Source organism: Lytechinus variegatus, chromosome 5 (assembly GCF_018143015.1).
Source record: "Lytechinus variegatus isolate NC3 chromosome 5, Lvar_3.0, whole genome shotgun sequence".
Taxonomy (NCBI): domain Eukaryota; kingdom Metazoa; phylum Echinodermata; class Echinoidea; order Temnopleuroida; family Toxopneustidae; genus Lytechinus; species Lytechinus variegatus.
This window is the reverse complement of record NC_054744.1, coordinates 27,355,720-27,380,530: the sequence shown is the minus strand read 5'-3', so window position 1 is coordinate 27,380,530 and position 24,811 is coordinate 27,355,720. Positions and strand designations below refer to the sequence as shown.

At 36.3% G+C, this 24,811-nt stretch overlaps 1 protein-coding gene across 1 annotated transcript in view; it reads right to left on the bottom strand.

Annotated features, from left to right (window-relative positions):
- Positions 1 to 1,586: 1,586 nt before the first annotated feature.
- LOC121414989 (regulator of G-protein signaling 7-binding protein-like) overlaps positions 1,587 to 24,811 on the bottom strand; it is a 58,622-nt gene continuing 35,397 nt past the window's right edge. The window contains exons 5-7 of the mRNA XM_041608031.1: positions 10,371 to 10,560; positions 9,606 to 9,679; positions 1,587 to 2,723 (exon numbers count right to left, since the gene is read on the bottom strand). Coding sequence (XP_041463965.1) covers positions 2,629 to 2,723; positions 9,606 to 9,679; positions 10,371 to 10,560 — 359 coding nt within the window. The 3' untranslated portion in view covers positions 1,587 to 2,628. The remainder of the gene's footprint in view (positions 2,724 to 9,605; positions 9,680 to 10,370; positions 10,561 to 24,811) is intronic.

The following is a 24,811-nucleotide window of genomic DNA, read 5'->3' as shown; positions in this document are numbered from 1 at the left end:
CTGAACCATGAATATTTTCAGTGAACTATGTACATTGTGTGCATGTATATAGATATCTATATATCCCATTTGCATCGATATGCCACACACAAGAGTTTTCGCCCAAATTAATATCAGACCCCCAAAATCACAAACCTGTGTGTTTTTCTGAATACCGCAGAAACACTGGTTATTTTTATTAGATGTACATGAACATATTCTACATTGATTCACTTTATCAATGGTGAGTTTAAATCAAATAATTAAAGAAAGCGTATTAACCTCCCAGAAACAGACCAACTGAGAGAAGTTGTTGAACCTTGTTAATTTACTATTTGTATTCGATAAATTTTAATTGGTTATTTATTGCAGGGGACTTACATAAACCAGCAATGCTTTCCAGTGAGTTCCTCTTTTTTTATTCTGTTATACATATCTTGCTTTGCACTTACTTTGTCAATCTACATGAAATGAAGAAGAAGAATAAATTCAATCAAGTTAAGTGTAACTTGATATATTCTTTGGAATATCCACTTAGTTGAAAATAAACAGAAGAACAGGTCAATTATCTAATGAGTATGTAAAATGAATAGGATTATGTGTTTGGTGCTATATTGTCATCATTCTCCAAAGATTTTTATTCTGTAATTTGTTTATGTTTTTTGTAAAATACTGTATTGATTATTCTATGATGATGCAAAAGAGAAAAAGGCGTAATGTCATTCCCGTTGTGTAACTTTCATTTACTTTGACCGATATATGACTTTAGGCAGTAATGAGAAATGAAAATACTACCAAAAAAATCACAAAAATATCTAAATCATTATACTAATATTACTAGCTACATCATATGAAGAAGACATACATAAAGTGGAGTGACGCACAGAGCGTAAAAAACGCGTTATTGCTGAAATATTTACATCTTGCCATGATATTTATATACAATTCATAACAAAATCAATCGCTTCAATTGACTGTAAAAGAAATGAAAACCATGAAACAAACATCATCCTTCACTAGTCTTATGCAATTAGGGAGTTACCTAATGTTGCATCATAATAAATCATCTTTTTTTCATAATCAAATAGAGAAGGTACAATAAACCCAAGCGGGTGTTTCCTAAAGCTGTTCGTAAGTTAAGAACGACTGGTGATCCTTTCTTGTGTTAAATGGTATATTCATTGGCGATGATTAAGCGCGTAAGAAAAGTTCACCAGTCTTCTTAAACATGTTAAAGTCGCTCTTAACTTTACGAACAGCTTTATGAAACGGCCAGGTCCTCTGCCAGTGATGATGGGACAAACTCCCCTTCACTGGCAATAGGCAGGGTGATAATACACGATATAGATTGAACAGGTACAATTGAAATATGCTTGTATGACTATTTAATTATTGTAATAATTTGTTATTCAGGATTCGGCAACTTTCTATAACTTACCTAGAAACTTCATGAAGTAACAATGCTCGTAAATCCAGAACGCCATGATGTGATATTAATTATATTCGTCATCCCAACAATGAACTTCTTATAATTTTGGTTGGTGACTATCATTTCTGTAATAGGCCTATATTGGTTGACGCGTAAGAAATGACAGCCCACGGGGTAAGTTTGCTTTCACGACCCCAAGAAAAAAATATTATTGGACCCTTTGGTTTAAAACTTGGTAATGAACTCAACTTACAAAAATCAAACGCAAATTGACTTGTAACATACCACAACTAACTATTCAGGAATTGAATTTCACTTTTGTTAGTAAGGTTCGTTGATACGCAAGTTTTATGACGCTGGCCCGTAATGTTGAACCACAACCACAAAAAAGGCCTAAGACATTAGGTACCTTAAATCTGTTGTAGGTCCTACATAGGTATTTCATGCTGACCATCTCATTTCACACTTCGGAGTCTATATTTTCTACCATTAAATCGTCGAAAGCCACCGCTCCTGCAATCTGTCCATCCCCTTTGACTTTTTGGTTTCTATATTATCAGTTTTACTAATGTTCCGAATATCACGTCCCGGATACTTCCCAATATTTCCCTACAAGGTGTGAGAGTCGTACCGAAGGTCCTGTCAGATCCTGACGCCTAATCATTAGCGGATCTAGCTTTTTGCTGAAAGGGGGTTGACCAGTTTTTATTTCCCCAAAAATTGACAAGGAAAAGGGGGCATTTGAGGTTCATCTCTTTCCTGTGCTGCGACGTACTGCGTCTTGAACCCTCCCTTCCGTAGATCCACCTCCCCCTTTCTTTCACGGATCCCATAGGGTGGTTTAAACCCCACCCCCATATCGAAAACCATTTAAAAATGCGTAAGTTTAAACCTCATTCTTCAGCAGCATCCATTTCTGACTATCTTAATGTTGGCAGACTGCATTGGCATCTGCACTCTCTTGGTATTTGAACATGTTCATGGACTTTTTGTCATTTTACCCCGTTCTACAAAAGTATCGAGATGGATGCTGACGTTATTGTTGGAAAATTGTAATAAGCGACTGGGTCCTGAAGATTGCACTCTATTTCGCAAAGAATTTCCTAGACCGTCCAATCAAAGAAGAATAATATGTGCCACATTATGATCGGGTGCTCCTTGTAGGGTCGTACTTCATCACCCATGACTTCTGAGTGATGATTGGATCAGCTGACGGAACTTTATAGAGGTTTAGAACAGCAACACCATATAAGCCTCCGCCTCATCTTACCAACACCGCTCACGGGAAGAACTTCGGAGATGAATGCACTACCATCTGTAAAAGTGGAAAAAGGGGAGAGAAAAAGATGGAAAATTGTGAGAGGGCGTTTTGGCACTAGGTTGATATCCTCAAAATTACCCATTATATACGTCACTCCAGGCTAAAATGATATGATTTTAGAACAGAAAAGGTAAAATCAGACAAACGATATACTGAAAATTTCATCAAAATCGGATGAGGAATAAGATCCACATTGTGCTGCACTCGACCCGGGTGAGGTGAATGGGTACCCGGTAGGAAGAAATTCCTCGAATGCTCGAGCGCCCGATCAAGGTATAGCCGTGCTAAAGCCGGGGTAATGATAGCAGGGCCCGATGGGAGAACAATTATTTTCGGAACTGAAGTGGCTACCCTGGGTAAATATGCCGCTATAGTATTGTTATTACTATTGTTATTATAGATATGACATTTTCAATCTTTGCATTATTTCTCTCTAATTGTATTGCAGTGAAACAATGTCGACTTCATAATGTGTTGTATATAACATAGGCGGATCCAGGGGGGCCCGGGCCCCCCCCCCCCCCCCCTATTGGCGGAGCAAAAAAAGAAAAAAAAGGTGAAAAGAAAGGAAAAAAGAAAAGAAGGGAAAAGAGAGGAGAAAAGAAGGAAGGCAAGCATAAGAGGAGGAAGATGAGTGAATAAAATACGATGAGGGGAAGACTTGGAAAATATTTTTTTTTTAATCTTTCATGTTGGGAAATAAAATTTTCGCTCGCGCTTCGCGCTCGCACTGCCTTTTAGGTGATATCTTGCTCAATATGGACCTTAAAATATCAAATTTTTAAGTCAATATACAAAACATATTTCAGCTGGGAAATTGAACTTTCATTATTTTGTTATATTTACAAATTGATTTTTTAAAAGTGTAAAAATTTCTGTTTTATGGTCTGAATATTAACAATTTCTGCTTGCGCTGCGCGCTCGCAAAATTTGATTTGTCAGGATATTATTTTCCTGTATTTCATAAAGTTCTCAAAATATCCCTATTTAGGTCAGATCGTCAAAACTTATCAGCTAGCGCTGCACGCTCGCATTTTGATGAGTGAGTTATGTATATCTCAATATTAATTCTAAACTTGACAAACTACTTAAAATCACCATTTGATGACAATTAGTCATAAATTTCTGCTCGCGATTTGCGCTCGCATTAATAGATATTAAACTCATGCATCTTATGCATAATTACAAAAGTGTCCAATTTTCAGGCCATAATATTAATAGATTTCGCGCTCTCATGCTTCGGAAGAGATTCATCATTTCCTTATGATGACATAATGTCCTTATAGAATATCCCGGTCCTATGTCAAAACTCAAAGTAACAATAATGAAAAATATCAGCTCTGTTTTAACTGTGATCCTTTTTCACCTCACAATTTTTCCACAAAGTGTTTGCAATACAGAGCTTAAAGTGACCCCTTTTCAGATCGGAATATCATATATTTTTAGCTCGCGCTTTGCGCTCGCTTTATTAATTTTCATGATAAAAAAAGGGTATTTAGAATACCCAAATTCTAGGTCGAAATCTGAAACACACGTTTATTCAGATACGCAGCTTGTTCTCCATTTAAATAATTATCCAGTTTCAGATCACAATATAAAAAAATTGTCTGCTCGCGCTTTGTGCTCGCATTATTAATGTATGAAAATTTCCAATAACTTAACCTTTTCATAATTTACAAAACATACATGTAAATAGAGTGTCCAGAATTTTTCCGCTCTCGCTTCACGCTCGCATCAGTAATGTTAAGTTTTGTCGTATCATTTCCACGATTACAAAAAGTGCTTAAAATTTCCATTATTCAGGTACAAATGTCAAAAATTTTCAGCTCGCGCAACGCGCTCGCAATATTTGAATGTTGAAATATGTAACGTCTTCATGGCTAAGTTCAAGCAGTCCATAATAGATACGTTTTCGATCAGCTCAAAACGTATATAAAAATTTTCCGCTCGCGCTCTGCGCTCGCAATAATGTAAAGAAGATCCCCACTTCCTCCTACTTTTCATGATTTACAAAACTTGAATAGAGCGTCTCGTTCAGTAGGTCTAAATCTCGAAATTTTTTGCTCACGCTTCGCGCTCACACCAATCGTTTATTTATATACCTATTCTGTTAAGTTACAAAAAGTGCTTAGAATTTCCTTTCCTTAGGTAAAAATGTCGAAAAAAATCAGATCGCGCTTCGCGCTCGCATTATTTGATTTTTTTTAAATATGTAGCGTCTTCATGGCTAACTGCAAGCAAGTACTTAACAGTACCTTTTCCATCAGTTCATTTCTGCTCTCGCTTCACGTCCGTAATAATTATTCACTTGCATACTCATCTTTTTTCAGAATAACAAACATTGCCCAGAATGTTCAAAACTTTAGGAAAAAGTACATAAGATTTCCCCCCCCAAAAAAATAGCTCGCTTCGCGCTCGCATTATATAAATAAGGATTATGGTAATATATATTTATGTTTATTCATAAGAATAAGGCTAAGAAGTGACTAATAGGACTACCCCTTTAAAGAAACCAAAAATCCCGGCAAATATATTCGAGTGGCCGATCGGGGAAAATATGGCTGAAAAAAATTTCCGGCCCCCCCCCCCTTATTGGCGAAGGCTGGATCCGCCCCTGTATAATGTGTTCTTTTGATTGTTTTATGTATATACATGTATTGTGCAGGGCCCTGGTTGACAGCAGTGAACAGGCTACCCTGGGTAAAGAAGACAAATCATTTTTTTTTTAAAAATCGGTGAAACTGTTCTATGTAAGTCTTGATGAATACCGGTATGAAGGTAACATATAGATTCACCGTTGCAACATAATATACGTAACTTTGGGGAGGGGTTGCAAATTCTTTGGGTTTTTCATTTCGCCTACATTAGTTCATATCAGGTAAATATATCTAAGTCATTAAGTTGTAATTGGGAATATGTTTCCCGAGAAAGAAACATAGTTCAACGAGAGTTCATATCGTCAGGCGAGGTTGATAACATTCTTTCATTTGCAATCCCTCGCATCAGTATTATTCATACAGGGCAACGGGACGAAAATGCACCTTCAATGTGACAGTCACATTCGGTCAGTTACTTCATTTTAGAATACACGCCACAGAAGTTTTGATTGTAATGTGCGGTTTCCTCAAACACCCTTCACCTATTGACCCCCTTATTTTTCTCTCTTTATCTATCTCACTCTCTTTCCTTCTCTTTATATGCAGCATTATACAGGCGCGGATCCAATTGTTAAAATTATATCAACCCATGCATCCTATTCAATAATTACAAAAGTGTTTAAATGTCCAGCTTTCAGGCCTTAATATCAATAAAATTTGTCTCATAAGGCTTAACAGATTAATAAATAAGATAACATTTTCATGAATTCCTAATAACTAAATTGTCCCCCTTTTCAGAACGGAATATCGAAAAGTTTCATCTCGTGCTCAGAAAAGGAGAATAGGAAGATAGTCCTCATTTTCATTTGATGGCAAAATGTCATTTGAATGTCCCGCGGTCGTAGGTAAAAATTATAATGAAAGATATCTGCTCGCGCTCGCATCATTTTTTTTCAGTTCTTTCCACATCCACTTCACAGTTTCTCTAAATAATGCTTGAAATAGTGCTTAATTTGATCCTTTTTCAGATCGGAACATCAAATATTTTCAGCTCGCGCTTCGCACTCGTTATTGAATTTCATGATAAAAAAATGTATTCAGAATGCCGAGATTCTAGGTCTAAATCTAAAACGCACGCATGCATGTTGATTGAGAGTTGGTTCATTATTGAAAACGTGTTTAAGTTATCTAGTTTCAAATCAGAGTATCATTTTTTCTGCTAGCGCTTCGCGCTCGCATTATTATTGTAGGAAGACCAATTATCCCTCCATTTCATGATTTACAAAATATGAATAGAGTGTTCTTGTTTTTAGGTCTGAATCTCAATTTTTCCGCTCGCACATCGCACTCTCATCAAATGTTTAGTTATATATCCAGGTGGGTGTTTAATAAAGCTGTTCGTAAGATACGAACGACTTCACGCACGACTGGTGACCTTTTCTTGTACAATGTAATATCCTTGTATTATTGATCTATGATCTAAGAACATGTTCCATTTGTGCTTTAAGTTGTGCGAAACTTTACGAACAGCTTTATGAAACACCTACCCGTTCCAAATTACAAAAAGTACTAAGCATGCCAAATTTTTAGGTCGGAATGTACAAAATTATCATCTCGCGCTTCGCGCTCGCATTATTTAATTGTTGAAATATGTATCGTCTCTATGGCCTACTGCAGAGAGTCCTTAACAGGCCCCCTTTTCGATTAGGCCAGAACGTATATTCAAAAAGTTCTGCTCGTGCTTCTCGCTCGTGGTTATTATCTTATTATGCGTCTTGTTTAAGATTACAAACATTGCACAGAATGTTCAATTTTCAGCACAAAATACATAAAATTTCAGATTTTTTTTTTGCTCGCAGTATTTGAATAGGGCTTATAAGAACATTACATAAGAATAAAGCTAAGAAGTGACTGTTAGGACTACCCCCTTCAAAGAAACAAACATAAAACATCTCTGAGTGGCCGATCAGGGAAAATGTAGGTACAATTTTTTTCGCCCCCCCCCCCTATTGGTAGGTTTTCATGCAAAAGTTTAGGTCATTTAAGGCCACGAAAACAAAAATGACAAGAAAAAAAGGTTCCTCGCTTTCAAGGGGGAGGGGCATAATAGGCCTTTGAATATATAGATATATATATCATATATATCTTTCTCTCTTTCACAAAGGTTATCATAAAAAACTTTATTAAAAAGCTTAAGATTGTATTACAGTTTAAGTCGGAAATTAAGCACCTTCGATATCTTCTTTTCAAGGAAAGATCAATATCCCTTGACAGGTAAAAATGCAAAAATAACACCAAGCTTACTGTTTAGTTTTACGAAGTGATATTTGCACATGACTACAAAAAAACTCTCCAAATTATATAATGTATTTTGCCTCCATATTCAATTTATTCGAAATTGAAATGAATACAATCGAAACTGCAATTCCATTAAGGGAAAATAGTGGAAAATGGACGGGAATAATGAATTGAATGGACAATTTAACATTTTCGTAGGCCACACGTGGATCAATTTGAAATTGTTATATTGCCTATTTAAAGAACATATTGTAACGAGTTCATATCAGGATTTCGTATCGCATATTATTTAGAGGCCACTTTTGTTGGAAAGCGCAAGCCTATAAACGCTCGATAGAAATTTTAGCGATATGGATATGAGTGCTATTTTGTTTAAACAAAATATATTTCAGCCATATTCTTGTCAAGCGATTTCTGAGCTTTTATGAAAATCAACGTCAAATTTCTATTGCATTTGCCTTTATCCTTCTTTATTATTTTTAACCATTTGTTCATATATGAATTTAGTTAAGTTTTTGAGTTAGTTAAGTTTTGAGTTAGAACGCAGAATCGAATGATAGAAAGGAATGAAAGAGAGGTTTAGAGTGAGACGAGAATGAAATAAAGAGAAGGTACAAGAGGGGAAGAGGGAGGGGGATAGAGAGAGACAAAAATATAGAATGTGAGAGAGATGGATATATTAAGAGACAATCTAAAAAGAAGAGAGGAGAGAGAGATATTAAGAGCGGGATATGAAAGATGGATAAAGTGTCGGTGGAATATTATGCCTATGTGCGGGTGTGTGTTGGGGGAGAGAGGGGATAGAGTGTATGTTTGTGTGTGGGAGAGAGAGAGAAAGAGGAAGATGAAAGGACACCAGTCTGCCATTAATAATATTAATCCCCGGTGACATACATTTCTATTTGCTCATCGCTTCCTACAGTTTTATTTTGTGTACAAACAGAAAATATTCCATTAACGACCCACGAGATAAAACGCTATTGGGGCATTCGCATTGAAGCATCGATGCGCATTCTTACAAACCCTAGAAATCGCTTTTACATCTTTCGTATTAATAATAGGCAAACCTCGTTGGAAAGGTATTTTCACCTCGTTGGAAAGGTCTTTTCATTGTCGTTATTGATCTTTTTATCTAGTTCGGTTTTATTTTCAAATGTAACATAAATCGTCAATAGATCATTGTCAGTGTAAATGTTGCAAGAGTGAAAGGATGTTCATATTCTGTTCTTTCGTTTTCTTTGTGTTTCCCATGTTATCCTTTTTTTATAAGAAAGATGGCGATGAAATTTGATTAGTGTCATTTAGGGGATAACTTCATTAACGTGAAATCAAATTATGTATTTTCGTAGTCTTATTCATATTTCTTCCAATGCATGGTGTTAAATGCATTTTTACTTCCCACATCTCTCTCTCCCACTCTCTCTCTCCCTCTCTCTCTCTCACTTATAACACCCAGTTAATGTTCTGTTTTGTCTGGTTTTCCAGATTTTCGTAGACATACTCGCTCTTGAACATGATGGCAAGCATCTACTTTACCACATAATTCATTTCGTAGTTAACGAGCTCGAAATTACTTCAAACATTTTTTGCGCTCAAACACTTCAGATTTTTCTTTTACATCTTATAAAGTAATTTGTCTGCTGATTATAATTTTTAATGCAAAAACACTTTAGGTGAAGTTGCTGCTAGCATGTGACGTCACACTTTTATGTTGTTTTCGGATGGATTTGCGCCAAACCTTGATGAATAACGCTTACGCGTTGCCTGTAATTAGCATACCCAACTCCAAGATACCCACGAAATTCATTATAATTATAACAAGATTCCACTTGAATGCAGCGACTAGGGTGACATCTTTAATGGGATATCTTTGTAGATATCATTACTCCGGTCATCGGGTTCTGGCTATCCGATGGTATGTCTTTCTCCACTCCCCGGGGAGCAATTCAGCGAGAGACCCACAGAGAACACGTTCACCTACCTGGAGTTCGTTGTCTTGGTAGTAACTCGTTATGATCGACCTCCCTCAGCATAGCCTGAACATGCCTTATATCTCTGTAGTAAATAAGATAGGAATATATTAAGCTTCAAATGAGTTTTATTGAGTATTATTCTGTTTGCTTTCTGTCATCATTCACATCTCAAATCGTCTTCCTTATCATCATGATCATTATCATTATATCTCCTGCTTCTCTTGATGCTGCTATCCACTCCTGTATCTCATCTTCAGCACCAAAAGCGTTGATATTCTCTCCTATTCCCCCTCCTTTTCTCATCCTCCTTCTCCAAGTCTTCCTTCTCCGCATCAACAACAACAAGCCGCTGTCATTGTCTTTCGACTTCTCACCCTCATTCTTCTTTTTTCACTTTCTAATCATCACCATCATCATTATCGTTATTATATCCATCATTATCATCAATGTCACAATCACCACCATCATTTTTATCATCATTATCATCATCATCGCCATCACCATTATCATCATTGTTATTATTAATATCAATACCATCATCATCATCATCACATCACCATCATTATCATCACCATCACCATTATTATCATCAATATAATCATCATCACCATCATCATCATCATTAGCAGCAACCTCATTGTCGTCGTCGTTGTCATTGACAACATTTTGTTATCAACGCAAAAAAATAGACCCATGGTCATCGTGATGAACAGCCACACCAATAGCGTCACAGGCATGACCATCGTCTCACCCGACAACCTTATACTACTTACACACATATTTGTTCGAGGTCGTCTTTGATGGTGATGGGGGCGTCGATGACCATGGAGTCTTCCATGTGCTCCGAGATCGTCCTCTCCCCTTTTAGTCTGTCTGATCCCTGGACGGCGTTGGAAAGGGGCTTCCCCGTGGTCGGCCAGGTCCCCTTGTTAGGCACATCAGAACTTTCTACTACACCAGGCACTGGAAATGGAAATGCAAAACGAAATATAATTGTTTGTTTATTTGTTTTATTTCCAAAATCAAATAAAACAATAACTTACAAAACAACAACAATGATAATAATGATAATGAAATTATGATACGGTTGAACAGCCCATTTCAGAGGTGTTTAGCGTGACAGCTCCGTTCTTCCATGGGATCCAATGATCATTGTGTCTAAAGGATCAACATTCTGTAATTATTTACAAAACATTTAAAAAGGAAATTTAGAAGATAAGTATTATGTGGACAATACAAAATAGAATTTGGCACGTAATTACGATTGGTGATAAAGAGGAAACGTTTCACTTGTATTAAGGGATGATATTTCAAATAATACAATATTCAATTAATCTATCATTATTATGATAATCATAACCAAAGTAGGAAGAAACAATGGTATTTTTTCGACTAAGAAGGTCCTTCAATGCTGTTGCGAGTATTTGCATAAATTATATACTATACGAGGGCAAGTAATGGTGTATGCATGGGGGAGTTCACGTGTGCAATTTATTGGTATATAAATGGGTTAGTGTGAGTGGGGGAAATGTCAGGGTGTCGTGCAACCCCCCCCCCCCCTCATCTATACAACCCATGGCCCCGTCTTACAAAGAGTTACAATTGAATCCAATCAATCGTACATCTATGGAAATCCATCAGAGTCACATTTTTTTTATACAGGAAATTTGCAAAATGTCCTTAGTAACAAAAGCAAACGCACCAAATTGTCAAAAAAACGATGAATTTATGAATATATATCAGAAACATTTTTAACAAACTTGCATTATAGATGTGGGCGTTGCTGGCCTTCCATAGTTGCAATTCTTAGTAAGACGAGCCCCATATTTACCTCTATCTTTTTTATCACAATTCATCATTCTTTAAACCAATAATGTCCGACCACTAATCGATTCAATCAATATCACGTTTCCTGTTGTCCTAAATCTCTAAATGACATCTCGCGAAATTCACATTTCTTTGCATCATATCGCGGCTGGTGTTTCTTAAAATCGTGTTCACGCTTTCTCTCTTTATATTACACCGCTTCCTATGTCTTTTTTTCTTTAAGTTTTCCTTCAATTACATGAACTTCACTCTTTTGCTTTATGTGAAAGGAATGCACTCTCTCTTGCGAACACTTTTAACACATATTTTGAATCAGTAGAGACCTATACACTCCATCATCATCCCTATCATCATCAGTAATTCAGTATCGCCTTCGTCGCATTCGTTATCATCGTCATCATCATGTTTGCACCATTTCAACTGATCACTGTTAACAGAATACATACAGAATTCAGTCACATGGTCACATGCTCTATTTAACATGTTTAGTTTGACTCTTCGTCAATATAGAGTCATAGTATTCATAATACTTTGGTCACATTTGCTCTACGGTGGCCGTACGGCGAGTTGATAACAACCGTTCTATTCATTTTTCTTCAAACCACCTATTTATAGATAGTAGAAACAATGTTAAAACGGCTGTTTTCGACTCGCCGTACGGCCACCTCAGAGTAAATGTGACCGAGGTTTAAGGGAAGGAAATCTTCTACACCCTCTATGAAAACATCTTAAAACATTTTGCCTTAGGCTTTCATTTTCTGATCCCCTCCTCTCTCTCTCTCTCACTCACTTATCCACTATCTCTCCATTTTTCGTAACACTCTTCCCCTCTCTCCTATATACCTGTAAAAGTTTTAGGAAAATACATATATGCTTATATAGAGATATGATAAAGAATGAAATTCGTCGCCACCCCCTCACATCATCCACGCGACCGCTTCCGAATCAAATCGCTTCCATTATAGCCGCACCTGCTCATGTTTTCGATCAAATTCTCATAATGTGGTCATAATGTCAACAGAACCATGATAGCAATGAGACTTACACCTGTGTTTTCTTTGCGAGGCCATGAGCTGTCGCCATGGCAACACATCCTAATTTTGCCATTGTCTTCTGCGTTGACTTGGTCTGAATTATTGTGGTTATTGCGATATGTCTCATTCTCTCTCTCTCTCTCTCTTTTCTCAGCACATTTCATTTGTCCTCAATATTATACTATACATGTAAGTATGCACCTGTTATCTTCATAAGATATTAACTTATTTTAGCCACAATTACCAGTATACGAAGCAGAGTTTCTTTCATATAAAAATATTCGAATTTGAAATCATTGCATATTTCTCAAAGCAAAGTATCAAACAAAATGTAATCTATATTAAGCAAAAGTCATTACACCTGATAAGTAATAAGCTATTTTAGGCCTAATTCAGAAATACCGGTCAGTGACGGATAGCAATGAAATGTGGGGAACGAGTTTTACAAACCGCTGAAACCGGCAGACAACGCATGCTAGTTCTTCAAGGCCGATATCAACTCACATGAACAAAATAAAGGAATGATATACCGTGTATTACATTAATAGACACGTGACATCTTCGTTAGATATTAAGCTATTTAGTCATAATCTGTTTTCACTGGAAACATGTATGTGATTTTTTATCTGCACTTTCGCAAACTGATTTCTTATCTACTCTTTTTTGTGGTACAAGTTTCATGGTAGTATTACAAGTCATCGAGTGCGCGGATTGTGTTGTTTTACATTATTATTTCCGTTTGTTTAAAAGTGATTGTCTAAACTTATAATACTACTACTAATGATAATAATATAGAGTATTTCTAAAGCGCCAAATCCACATTTATTATGTGCTCAAAGCGCTGAAATATACTTGGTATATTATTACCCCGGCTGTGGCTGAGCGGCCATATAGGCGCTAAAGCATTAAAGGAATAAATCCTACCGGCTACCCATTCACCTCACCTGGGTCAAGTGCAGCACAATGTGGATAAATTTCTTGCTGAAGGAAAACACGCCATGGCTGGGATTCGAACCCACGACCCTCTGTTTCAAAGTCTGAAGACTAATCCACTGGGCCACAACGCTCCACACGATAGTATATCAGTATGTTTGTAACATGTTGTATTGTTCGGCCTCTGAGAATAACAGTTGTGAACATTATTGATTAGACTTACCTATAGTCATTGAAAGATAGAAAAGTTGATAAATGAATAAATGAACGAATCAGTGTAAAATTTGATTCGTCTAAACCTACATCTGTATCAATTCAATAATATTTTTATTCAATGCCTATCTTAACTCTTTTTCGAAGAGATGTAAGGAGGGATGTTGAAACTGCAGCTCTACTCTAATCTCGTCAACCCCCAAGTTCCGTGTTAAAAATGTTTACTTTTTATTCTCTGTGTTAGCTTTCAGTGACTGAAATGCAACATAGTTTTGAAGTCCTGTGGTATGTCGGTTAAAAATGCAGCTGGGCACGAAACATGAATCGTCTGATGCTATCTAAATCTAGAATAAAGAGTCTACGTGTATCGCAAAGTATACCCTGTCCCCGTCACACCCCCTGGGTATGTATCGAACTCTAACATAGAGAATAGTCTATTGAAGTACACTGTTAAAACCGTGGTGTTAAAACTGACACCAATTTTGTGTTAATAGAGGACCACACCCTGAGGTGCTAAAATTACACCCTAAAGATTGAACATAACACCAAAGAGTGTAAATGTAACAACCAAAGCCTTCGGTGTTGTAATAACACCTACAGGTGTAAACATAACACCGCCAATTTAACACCGGTGTAAAATAACTGGTGTGGTCCTCTATGTACACCGGTTAACACCACAGTTTTTGCTGTGTAGAGATGTAAGATAGAGTTACATTCATGGGGATCAGCAGGAGGGGTGATATCCCCCCCCCCCCCGGAAATTGTAAATTTTGTAAATCAACAAAGTTTATACTGTTCAGGAGGGGGAAGGGGGGGGTCAGATCGCCTCTGGGAAATCATTGAGACATGTCTGAAGAATTGAACTGTATGGATGAAAATATATGTGTATGTCTCCAAAATACCATTATTGAGATCCGAGAAAAGCCTGAAAAGGCTTTGCATTGTCGACATGCAGCACGATGCATACATGCATGTGTGGTGTATAGCCATGTCGCAGCATGTTAGATCATTCCTATCAAAACCAACTGTAAAAAGTGTAATGCGATCGTACACTGCACATTACCAATGTCGTACCCAATGGTACCTGTATACATTACAGAATGACGATGTCTTACATCGATCGTGAATGTCTTCTAAGCAGAATAGGTCTCGAGAGCAATTTAGGATAACAAAACATTTACATATTATTTACAATACAATCAGTCTACGTTTGACACTAGACATACTAGAGCAAATCATATTTAGTTTTTCTTTTTAACTATTTATAATACAAACAATGTGACAAGTCTGCAGTCATGGCAGTTTCCATTTTCTTATTTAATACAGAATGGGGCTGTAATTGGCTATCCTTATCCACGGCATGCACCCACAAACACACGCGCACACCCCTTCTTTTACAAAAATAATAAAATGTAGTTGCGAAAACATTTGTTGATACTGCAGTATTTTCAGAACTTATTCAGATAGTTTTTATAGAAATTTATCAAATAGAATTAAGGAAACCATCCCGATGTGTACGCCCACATCAGGCAAATAAAAACGACAGTAAGTTGTAAGACAAAAATTGGTCATGTTACTATTGATTGGTTGAGACAGACAAAACAGTGTTTCAACGTATAGTCAAGTATCTATCAATTCAACTAAATCGATGAAGCATGTGGGAAGGGGTAGTGGTGAGTGAGGGGTGGGGTCTCGTATTATCATGGAATGGGGGTCAGAAGGGGGTAGTGCAACGGAAGGGTATTTTTTATACAAATAAAGTTTGCTTATGATTTATATATTCTATATTTTTTCAGGTACAACGGGATCCCCTGTTTCTTCGAATTGTGTGGGGGGGGTATCCGATCTTGTAGACTGAGACGAACGATATAAGTGGGTGATAAAACGTTTGTTGGTTGGTTGTTTTTTTTTTTCAATGAAAGCTACTATGAATTGCCATTATTTCATCGTCGTCGAAGAAAGTGTTTGTTGAATGTGCTATGTATTTCGGTTTAATGTATCCATGTATGAAAGAAAAATAGAATTAATTGAGAAATACAAATCAATTAATTACATTTTTCCCAGTGAGTAAATCATGAAAATTAAAGCAATACGGGGAATGGTTAGATAAATATTTTCAATGTTTCATCCTAGATTAACTTTTAATCTGGTAATTTGATAGATCCAAACCAAAATCTAGACTCCATACTGCTTAAAATAGATGTTTCTAATACCGGTAAAGTGTGCATAACTTTACTTCTTAAGAGCTGCCACTACATGCCTTTGATGGAGATAGATGCATCGTTTTACCTTTTTCCCTCGTCTGGTAACCGAGCCATCGTCAACCATACTCGAACATCTTACATGGACTGAGGGAAGTCCAGTCTTCAGTTTCACTTTAAAAGCCGTGTTTAGAGAGGACTCGGGCGGTAAGACTGCTAGAGTTACATTTTCTACCTTCATTCCTTCTCCAGCGTATTTTCTTTCTCATAAATTATCATCTAGAACATGTAGAAAGGGTTTGTCCCTTGTGCGCATTCCGGGATGCATGCACGACATGCACGAGAAGACTGCGTCGTGTGCAAGATCATTATGAAGTTATCCTTGTCGGATGTTTTTAAGACGCTTGTTTTAAAGATAAAGTTGACGCTTTTGTACTCTACGTGAAACAAGATATCCAAAAATATTTTCTTCCATTGATTGACTTAAATGCGTAGACCTGTATTCATTTAAATGGTGGATAAGAGGTTAACTTTTGTTTTATTTAACTCAAACTGTACCACGATGTGTTCAGGGATTTGTAAACAGCAACGGAAAGGTGCGCCAGAGCAAATAGTTATCTTCTGGATTCGATTTTAGTTTATTTGGATTAGGTTTAACCATATCTTGGCAATCTAAACATTAGATATATTATGAATTTATTCAATTGAAGTTTCAGTATCAATCGTAGATTAACAATAATTTAATTCTATAACTGACAAGAATCCTAACACAAATTAACACGGATCATATGCATACATTATACGAGGGTTATTCCCGAAAAGAGCATTTATTTGCGTTTATGGGGATAGGGCATTTTGTTTACAGAAAAGGGCGGTTTGCTTGTCATCCGTCGATTATTAAGTTATCATAAATATTCTTGGGACAGTTACCAAACGTCTGATTTGCTCTTTTGGGATTCATTGTATATCGATGAGAGTTACGCCCTTCATATTTGCACAGAAGCCATCCAAAAATGGGTTTGTCAACTTTGTGGGGCAAGGATCATTGGGGATTCAATAACTTATAAGAATAATTCTAAATGCGTAGACCTGTATTCATTTAAATGATGGATAAGAGGTTAACTTTTGTTTTATTTCATATCTTCCTCATACCCTCTATCACTGTTTTGTTCCAGATCCTGTTTGATGTTGCCTGCCTCATTAAAGCTACCTCACTTGAGAACAAAAGTAACTCTTGGGGATCGTGCTTTCAGTTGTGCTGCTCCAAAGCTTTGGAACAAATTACCCCTGGAAATACGAAAAGCACCAACTGTTACCATCTTCAAACATTTATTGAAGACCCATCTTTTTTCAGAAGTTTTTGGTTAATTGTATCATATGCATAATTGTTTAATTTGTTTGAGCAGTAGCATTGTTGGGAGCTCTGTTACACTACAGCGCAGTAGAGTATATAGTGACTGCGCTATATAAATGGTCTAATTATTATTATTATTATTATTATCTTAATCCCTCTTGGCTTGAGGTCTTTCTTTGGCCTTACTCACACTAACTTCCCTTTGTGTCTGCCTACTCCTTTTCTTTCATCCCCTTCATTAACCTGATTGGTCATCTCTTCTCACCAATTCCCATTTTTGTCTCCTTGTTCCAGTGTTGCTGTTGAATGTCTGTGGTCTATATTATGGTTGTTCCACCTTATATGTTTGTCATTTTGCCTCCGAAGAAGATTCTGCTAGGATCGAAAGCTTAGGCCCCTTTTGACTCTCTTAAGAATAATTCTACAATATAATAACAAAATTAATTTACGACGATGTTGGCAATTTAAACAGTGGATAAATATTTAACACGTTTATTTGACCGAAGTTTCAGTGTCAATCGTGGAAATAGTTAAAGTTTATTCATTGTATATCGATGAGAGTTACGCCCTTCATATTTGCACAGAAGCCATCCAAAAATGGGTTTGTCAACTTTGTGGGGCAAGGATCACTGGGGATTCAATAACTTACAAGAATAATTCTACAGTATAATAACAAAATTAATTTTCGACGATCTTGGCAATCTAAACAGTTGATATTTAACACGTTTATTTGACCGAAGTTTCAGTGTCAATCGTGGAAATAGTTAAAGTTTATAACGTACAAGAATCCATAACACAAATAAACACGGATTTAAAAACATGTTGTGGGAAAAGCCTTTCTTATCATTATTACCTCACAATAATGATCATGCTGATATATGCCCACTTCAAAATTGGAAATCATTTATGTGTGTTTATGGGGAAAGGGCTTTATGTTAACGGGAAAAGGGCGTTTTCCTTTTGTTCCATCGATTTTTAATACTAAAGTACGTTCCAGGGACAGTTACCATGCGTAGACCTATAATGTGCTCTTTTCAGGATGATTGTATATCGATGAAGACATCAATCTCTTAAAGAGTTACGCCCTTCATATTTGTTTGTCAGCTTTAGGGGGGGAAGGATCCCTGGAGATAAGTTACAAGGTTAATTTTACAATTACACATGTATAAAGCAAGGTTTTGATTTCATCCTTGCTATCAAGGAATTCCGGGAAAAATGAACAGTAATGATAGTGCTTCATCATAAAGGGTGAAAATTTTATCAATGTTTAATATTTCATATTTCTTGTGTTTTCTCTTTTTTCTTCTACATTTATTCATGTCCCTGAAATAAGAAATCCACGTTGACGCCAAGTTGCTTTTTGTCAAACATCTTAATGACTTTTCGATAATTAAGATCAATTGAAGGATTAAAAAAAAATCAGGACGAACTTTATAAGAATCAATTATAAAAGTCGTTGTCGACAAGGACCTATATCCTGGTTGGGTGCATCTCATTGAAAGGAGACATATTTCATCTTTAAAGAATTCTTGTTAGATCTCTGTTTTATCGGCTTTATAATAATGTTGTAAGGGCGGACTCCCCATTTAAATCATGTTTGAAAAGAAGTGATATGGATTTCCAACGAATAACCTAATGTCCGGGCCCTTTAAGAACTGAATGTATTCAAGTTCTGATGGTTTCTTGATATATACCGATAAACGTTTGGGGAGTGGGGTATTCTTGTATTGAAACACCGATCATGAGAGGATAGATAGCCGATGCGTGGGCAGCCCAATCGGCGAGATGAACTTTCAATTGGTACACATGACATCAGCTGGAAAAACAAAACCAGCGGTCGCATTTACTGCATGAGATTCAAATTAGGTTTGAATTTAGGAGCGACGATAGTAAAATAGGTAGCCTATGTCAAGGAAGGGTTAAAGAATTGAAGGAAAGAAAATTGAAGGGGATGGGCGGAGTGGGGCGTATATCTGGGTTGAATTTCATTCTTTAAAATGTTTAATGAGAAGAGAAAAGTATTGGATAAGAGACCACCCTAAAGTGGAAAGGGGTCACTAGAATATACTTCACAAGCACAGTAGAACTACACACGCATGATCATTAATTTCAAAACGATGTTGACTAGATACCAGCAAATCATCTTTTAACAGAAATGGATGAATATTATATGAATTAATTAATTTGTCAAGGGATGAATAATAAACTCAAAACAGTCATGTATTCCTTTGTCGCACAAAACACCAGAAATGATCATTTATTTATTCATGTATAATGTTTCACGTTTGGTTTATACTTTGTTCATTTGCATGACCTTTTTTTCAGGTAGACATAATATTTACGACGTTAAGTGCAGTGTCTGCATAGAACTTTACATCTTACATACTCCCAGACCTGTATAATATATGTTTGGAGTTCTTGATGCTATGTCGGGCCTATTCAGTCTCCTGTTATGAAGAAGGAATGTTCTGAACATCGTCTTTTCTCCCCGTGCTCTGTGGTATATAAGTATATTCACCGGGTATAAACTGTTGTGTCGACTTTGAGCATGCAAGGCAAACATAAAGCATGTTCAGGTTTGATTGATTGGTTTGCCATGGCGTGGGGGGTATATATCGGGATAAACACAGTCGATCATGCCGAGCAAAGTGATGCAGAAAGCGAGTGTTTGTCCAGACAAGCCGTATGGGAGTTTATCCAGCTCAGTCGCTCACACGCAATCTCCCCCCCCCCCCCCTCTCTCTCTCTTTCTTGGTCGTTCGCGTTGCATGCATACATTCCATGAATGAATCAGCACCCTCAATTTGCCAGTATACATTCTAGGCCTTAGGCTTAGATCTATTATCTAGATCTAATTCTTAAAATCTTAACAAATTGCCGTTAACATGCTTAATGACAAGAAAAATGCTCTGCTGGGCTATATGGCTAGACAGGTCCAGATCTGAGATAACGTTATAGCTTACAGGTATAAGCCATAGCCTTGCCTAGCATTTTGTCTTGTCATCAATGGGTATTTGATAATTGTGTAAAAATTGAATCTAGATATAAATCTGCCTAAGGCCTAGAAGCTACGTACCGGCAATTTGTGCTGATTCATTCCCAGATTCATTCATGGCATGCATGCAACGCGAACGACAACAATTTTTCTAAAGATTAAGTCCACGCGCATGCATACACTCTTATTCCGAAGTCGAAAGTCATGAATCTTCATATTTGGGTCTGATGGAACTATTGTGGGAAAAATAATTTCGCCCCCGGTTCCCTCCTTTTAAACAATCTCTTCCTTGCTCCTCCATTTCTCCACTATGACTGAACATATAAATACACTGGATAATGCTAGGCTCCCTCTCCGCTTTGTAGGTATATCCTGATACACTGCCGAGCTTGTATACACTGCAAAAACTCCGGTGTTGATTTAACACCAGCCCGGAATCTATATCAGTCCACACCAGAGAAGTGTAGGACAACACCAGTTTGGTTTTGGTCTAACACCAGCAATGTGTTTATACTACACCAATTAGCATTAAAACAGCATCGGTTTGATTCCAAACTGGTATTATATTTCAATTCTTATCTGGTGTGGACAGATATAGATTCCGGGCTGGTGTTAAATCAACACCGGAGTTTTTGCAGTGTGTGAGCCTCGAATTTTTAAAATGAACAGATCTCTTCTGTTTTTTACATTTAGCCTTTTTCTAGACAAAAAAAATATACGAGACACGGTATATTTCTTTTGCAATAAGACGCCATAGGATATCAAGGAATTCTATATATGCAGCCCGATCATGTATATCAAGGGTTTCCAAGAAAAAGACGAATTCTGGGCAATTATCTAACTACATGTTATTGCAAAATGGCTTCACAATCTTAACCCCTCACGTTTTAGGGTTTTTTCGGTTTTTTCTCCCCCATCCCCCCCCCTTCTCTCTCTCTCTCTCTCTCTCTCTCTACCCTATAGATCATTACATAGCTCATTTCACCGTTTACCAAGTCACAATTACGACATTTTTTCATTTTATTTTTCAAATTACCGATTATTTTATATTATCACAGTTCTATACCAATTATCCTGTTTAGGTTAAGCCTTGAAGATTCATATAATGCATTTCTGTCAAACCTTCTCGAGAACTGTAGAACCAGCAGCCAATGGACGGCATATACCGTTCCAAATCATATCAATATTCACTTTTTAAAAAACACTCTCTCAAGCATGGGACTCGCAATTCATTGTAGCTGATCAATAGACTTTTTATGAACAATGTACTATCCCGCAAATGCAAGTTGTACATATTCTCAACATAATTATTGTCCCTTCATTCGAATCATCGTTGGTTTACACAGTAACCCGAATTATTGCCCACCATATTAGTATACTATTTTGTGTTGTCTTCAACTTTCAAACACGACAGATACATGTACATGTATATACGCACAGACACAAAAATGCTTTTTGATACTTCGGAGAGATTTTTTTTTTGAAATAATCTTTTGTCAAAAAAATGAACATGGTTTTAATCCTCTTAATTCAATCGTGGCACTATGAACATATGGATTAAGATCAAGCATACCGTTCGTCAGATTGTCAATAATTTAAAACTATGCCGGTTATCTATTCAATGAAGTATTACACGAATTGTATTTAAAAATTAATCACAGACACAATATCGCCGTTGAAATGAGCAAACGCCACGCTCGGCTTTCTGAATAAACAAGTTGTGCAAGCAAAACGCGCACTGCAAAAATTCTGGTGTTGATTTAACACCAGCCCGGAATCTATATATGTCCACACCAGAGAAGTGTTAAACAACACCAGTTTCATGTTGGTCTACTACCAGATAGGTGTCTGTACAACACCAATTTGTATTAAAACATCATCGGTTTCATTCCAAAGTGGTGTTGTTTCAATATACTTCTCTGGTGTGGATTATAGATTCCGGGCTGGTGTTAAATCAACACCGGAGTTTTTGCAGTGTGCATTTACTAAATTAATACGATAAATACGATATATTTTCAACAAGTTTTTAACATAATGTGGATAGAAATTTTCCGAAAATTTGGATGATAAATTGCACATTTTGATGAGCAAACTTAGTAGACCTGATGGTGAGGATGTTCTTATTATATAGTTTGCTTGAGCAGATATATGCTCTACCAGCAACTGTGTAATCATTCTTACTTGCTTTGGCTATATTAAAGTGTGTGTGTTTTTTTATTGTGCTCAAATAATGATTTACGATAGTCAATTGTGTCTGATCAGTTTTTATATAGTTTATCCATTTTTATTTCAGTGGTCATAAAACAATAATTTACGGAGTATATTCATGAAGAAAAAAAATATTGTTCTTCAATAGCTATAATATTGATAGCTTCTCATAAATCAAAATAATAAAATGAAGGTCATTTGACTATTTTTCGTGAAGATGTACAATATATGAAAATAATTTAAATGAATGCCGTCTGCTTGTATTGCATTAAGATTCAATTCACATTCAAAGAAATTTGAATGTATCAGTTTCTTTTATCGTTGCATTTCCAAATCTCTTTCCCCATAATAGACCGAATAGTTTTATTCCTATTATCCTCTTGACCCTGAATGATATACAGTAATGCTTTTATAAATCGGCTATACAGTATAAGCTTCTAACATCACACTGTGTAACAAAATCATTTCAAACATGATCTAGAAAGTAGTTAAGATCTCTTTGCTGACTTCGTTTACATTTACATTTGTTGTTATTTATATCCAAAGGAACTGTTGCTGCGCTAGCGCCATGAGCGTCTCTGAACGATTTGTGCGCTCAATATCACAACAATTATTATTAGAAGGTTTGACTTTATCCAAAAAAAAATAAAAATAAGAAACTATGCCGAAGATACTCGTTAAAACTGAAGTATTAGCGGTAGTGCTATAGAGAAACAAGAACTGCTAATTACAGAATCAAAGTGTATTATCATGTTTTTTTAGAGACTCGGCTCAATGCCCTTTTGGCAAAATGCAATGAAGGACATTGCTGTGTTGCTTTTATATAGCCTTTGATAATTATGAAAGCGGATTATGAGGTCTGATAAAAGGAGAGGAAAGCAAATGCCTTCGACAATAAATTTGAGAAAACAAAAAAGTATATATATTTTTGTAGGCTACCAAGAAGACTATTTCACTACATTTTCATTCATCTGATATAACATTATGTCATTATGATCCCTATAGAGGATACTGCCTTGATTTGTATGTTTCGTATGGCTGAATTTTATTTTGTTTCATCAATAAATCCTCGATATGAGGGCAATACAAAATATATACATTTTTTTTTTGTCTCTTTTGAGAAATCAGTGGCTTATGGAAATTGAGTATAGAGTAACACATTTTTACCTTTCGCATGATATTGTGTGTTTTTTATGCACAACTCGCAATAAAACTGAAATCCTTATTGAAAGGTTGGAGGAGTGACTGCCTTATAACAAGCCGCCCTTTCACCCGCCCTTTCGGTGAAAAGAAAAATCGTAATTTGAATGATGATTCCAGTGAAAAATAAGGCCAATGACGAATATTTAGCACGTGTGAAACCGAACCAGAACATGATTAGAATCACGACGGTTTACAATAGCAATCATCATTACAATGATGATTCAAGATTTACGTGTGAAAAGGACCCAATTCAAATGGTTCAAGCTTTTTGATAGGTTGGATATCCTCTGACCCTTATATAGCTATTTTAACATGTTAGATTTTAGCGTTTATCAAGTATTAATATTTCTCGTAAATATATATGAATATCTTTTTTATTATTCTGATTAATTCCATTAAAGGAAAATGAAACCTTTGGAACAAGTTGGCTTGTGTCAAAGCAGAAATATCAAAGAATAAGAACAAAGAAAATTTGAAAAAATCGGACAAATAATGAAAAAGTTATGAGCATTTGAATATTGTGATCACTATGGAGATCCTCCCAATGGCAATGCGACAAGGATGTGTGCTGTCACATGTGAACAACTTTCCCTTTGATCGACTATAAAATGCCCCCAAAATGTCTCTTTTACTTTTTCTTATGGTAATACAAACTCTTCATCCATGATGTATTCTTTATAAATCTGTATTAAATGCTCTCCTATAGAAAGAACACATGATCTACTGATAGATGTGTTAAAAGAGGCAGTTTAAGTGAAATATATACTAAAGTAATGGGGTGAGTTGTTCACAAGTGACATTACCCTCGTGGGGGATGACATCTTTGTCGCATTGCCAATGGAAGGATCTCCATAGCATTAGTGATCGCAATATTCAAATGCTCATAACTTTCTCATTATTTGTCTTATTTTTTTCAAAATTCTGTTGATCTGTTTCTTTATTTTTTCTGTTTCCACAAAAGCTATCTTGTTCCAAAGGAATATGAAATTCGTCATAAATTGTTTTCCGAATCCATGAGCAAGAACGACTTACCTGCACGATAAACAGTCCTTTCGGAAAAGTTGTCAAGCTCTTTTATATTTTTATTGATAATAATGAGGCTGATGATGAAACGAACAATAATAGGGATTTCAACGTGAATAGATACATAGCAAAAACTGTGGTGTTAACCGGTGTACATGGAGGACCACACCAGTTATTTTACACCGGTGTTAAATTTGTGGTGTTAGTTTTACACCTATAGATG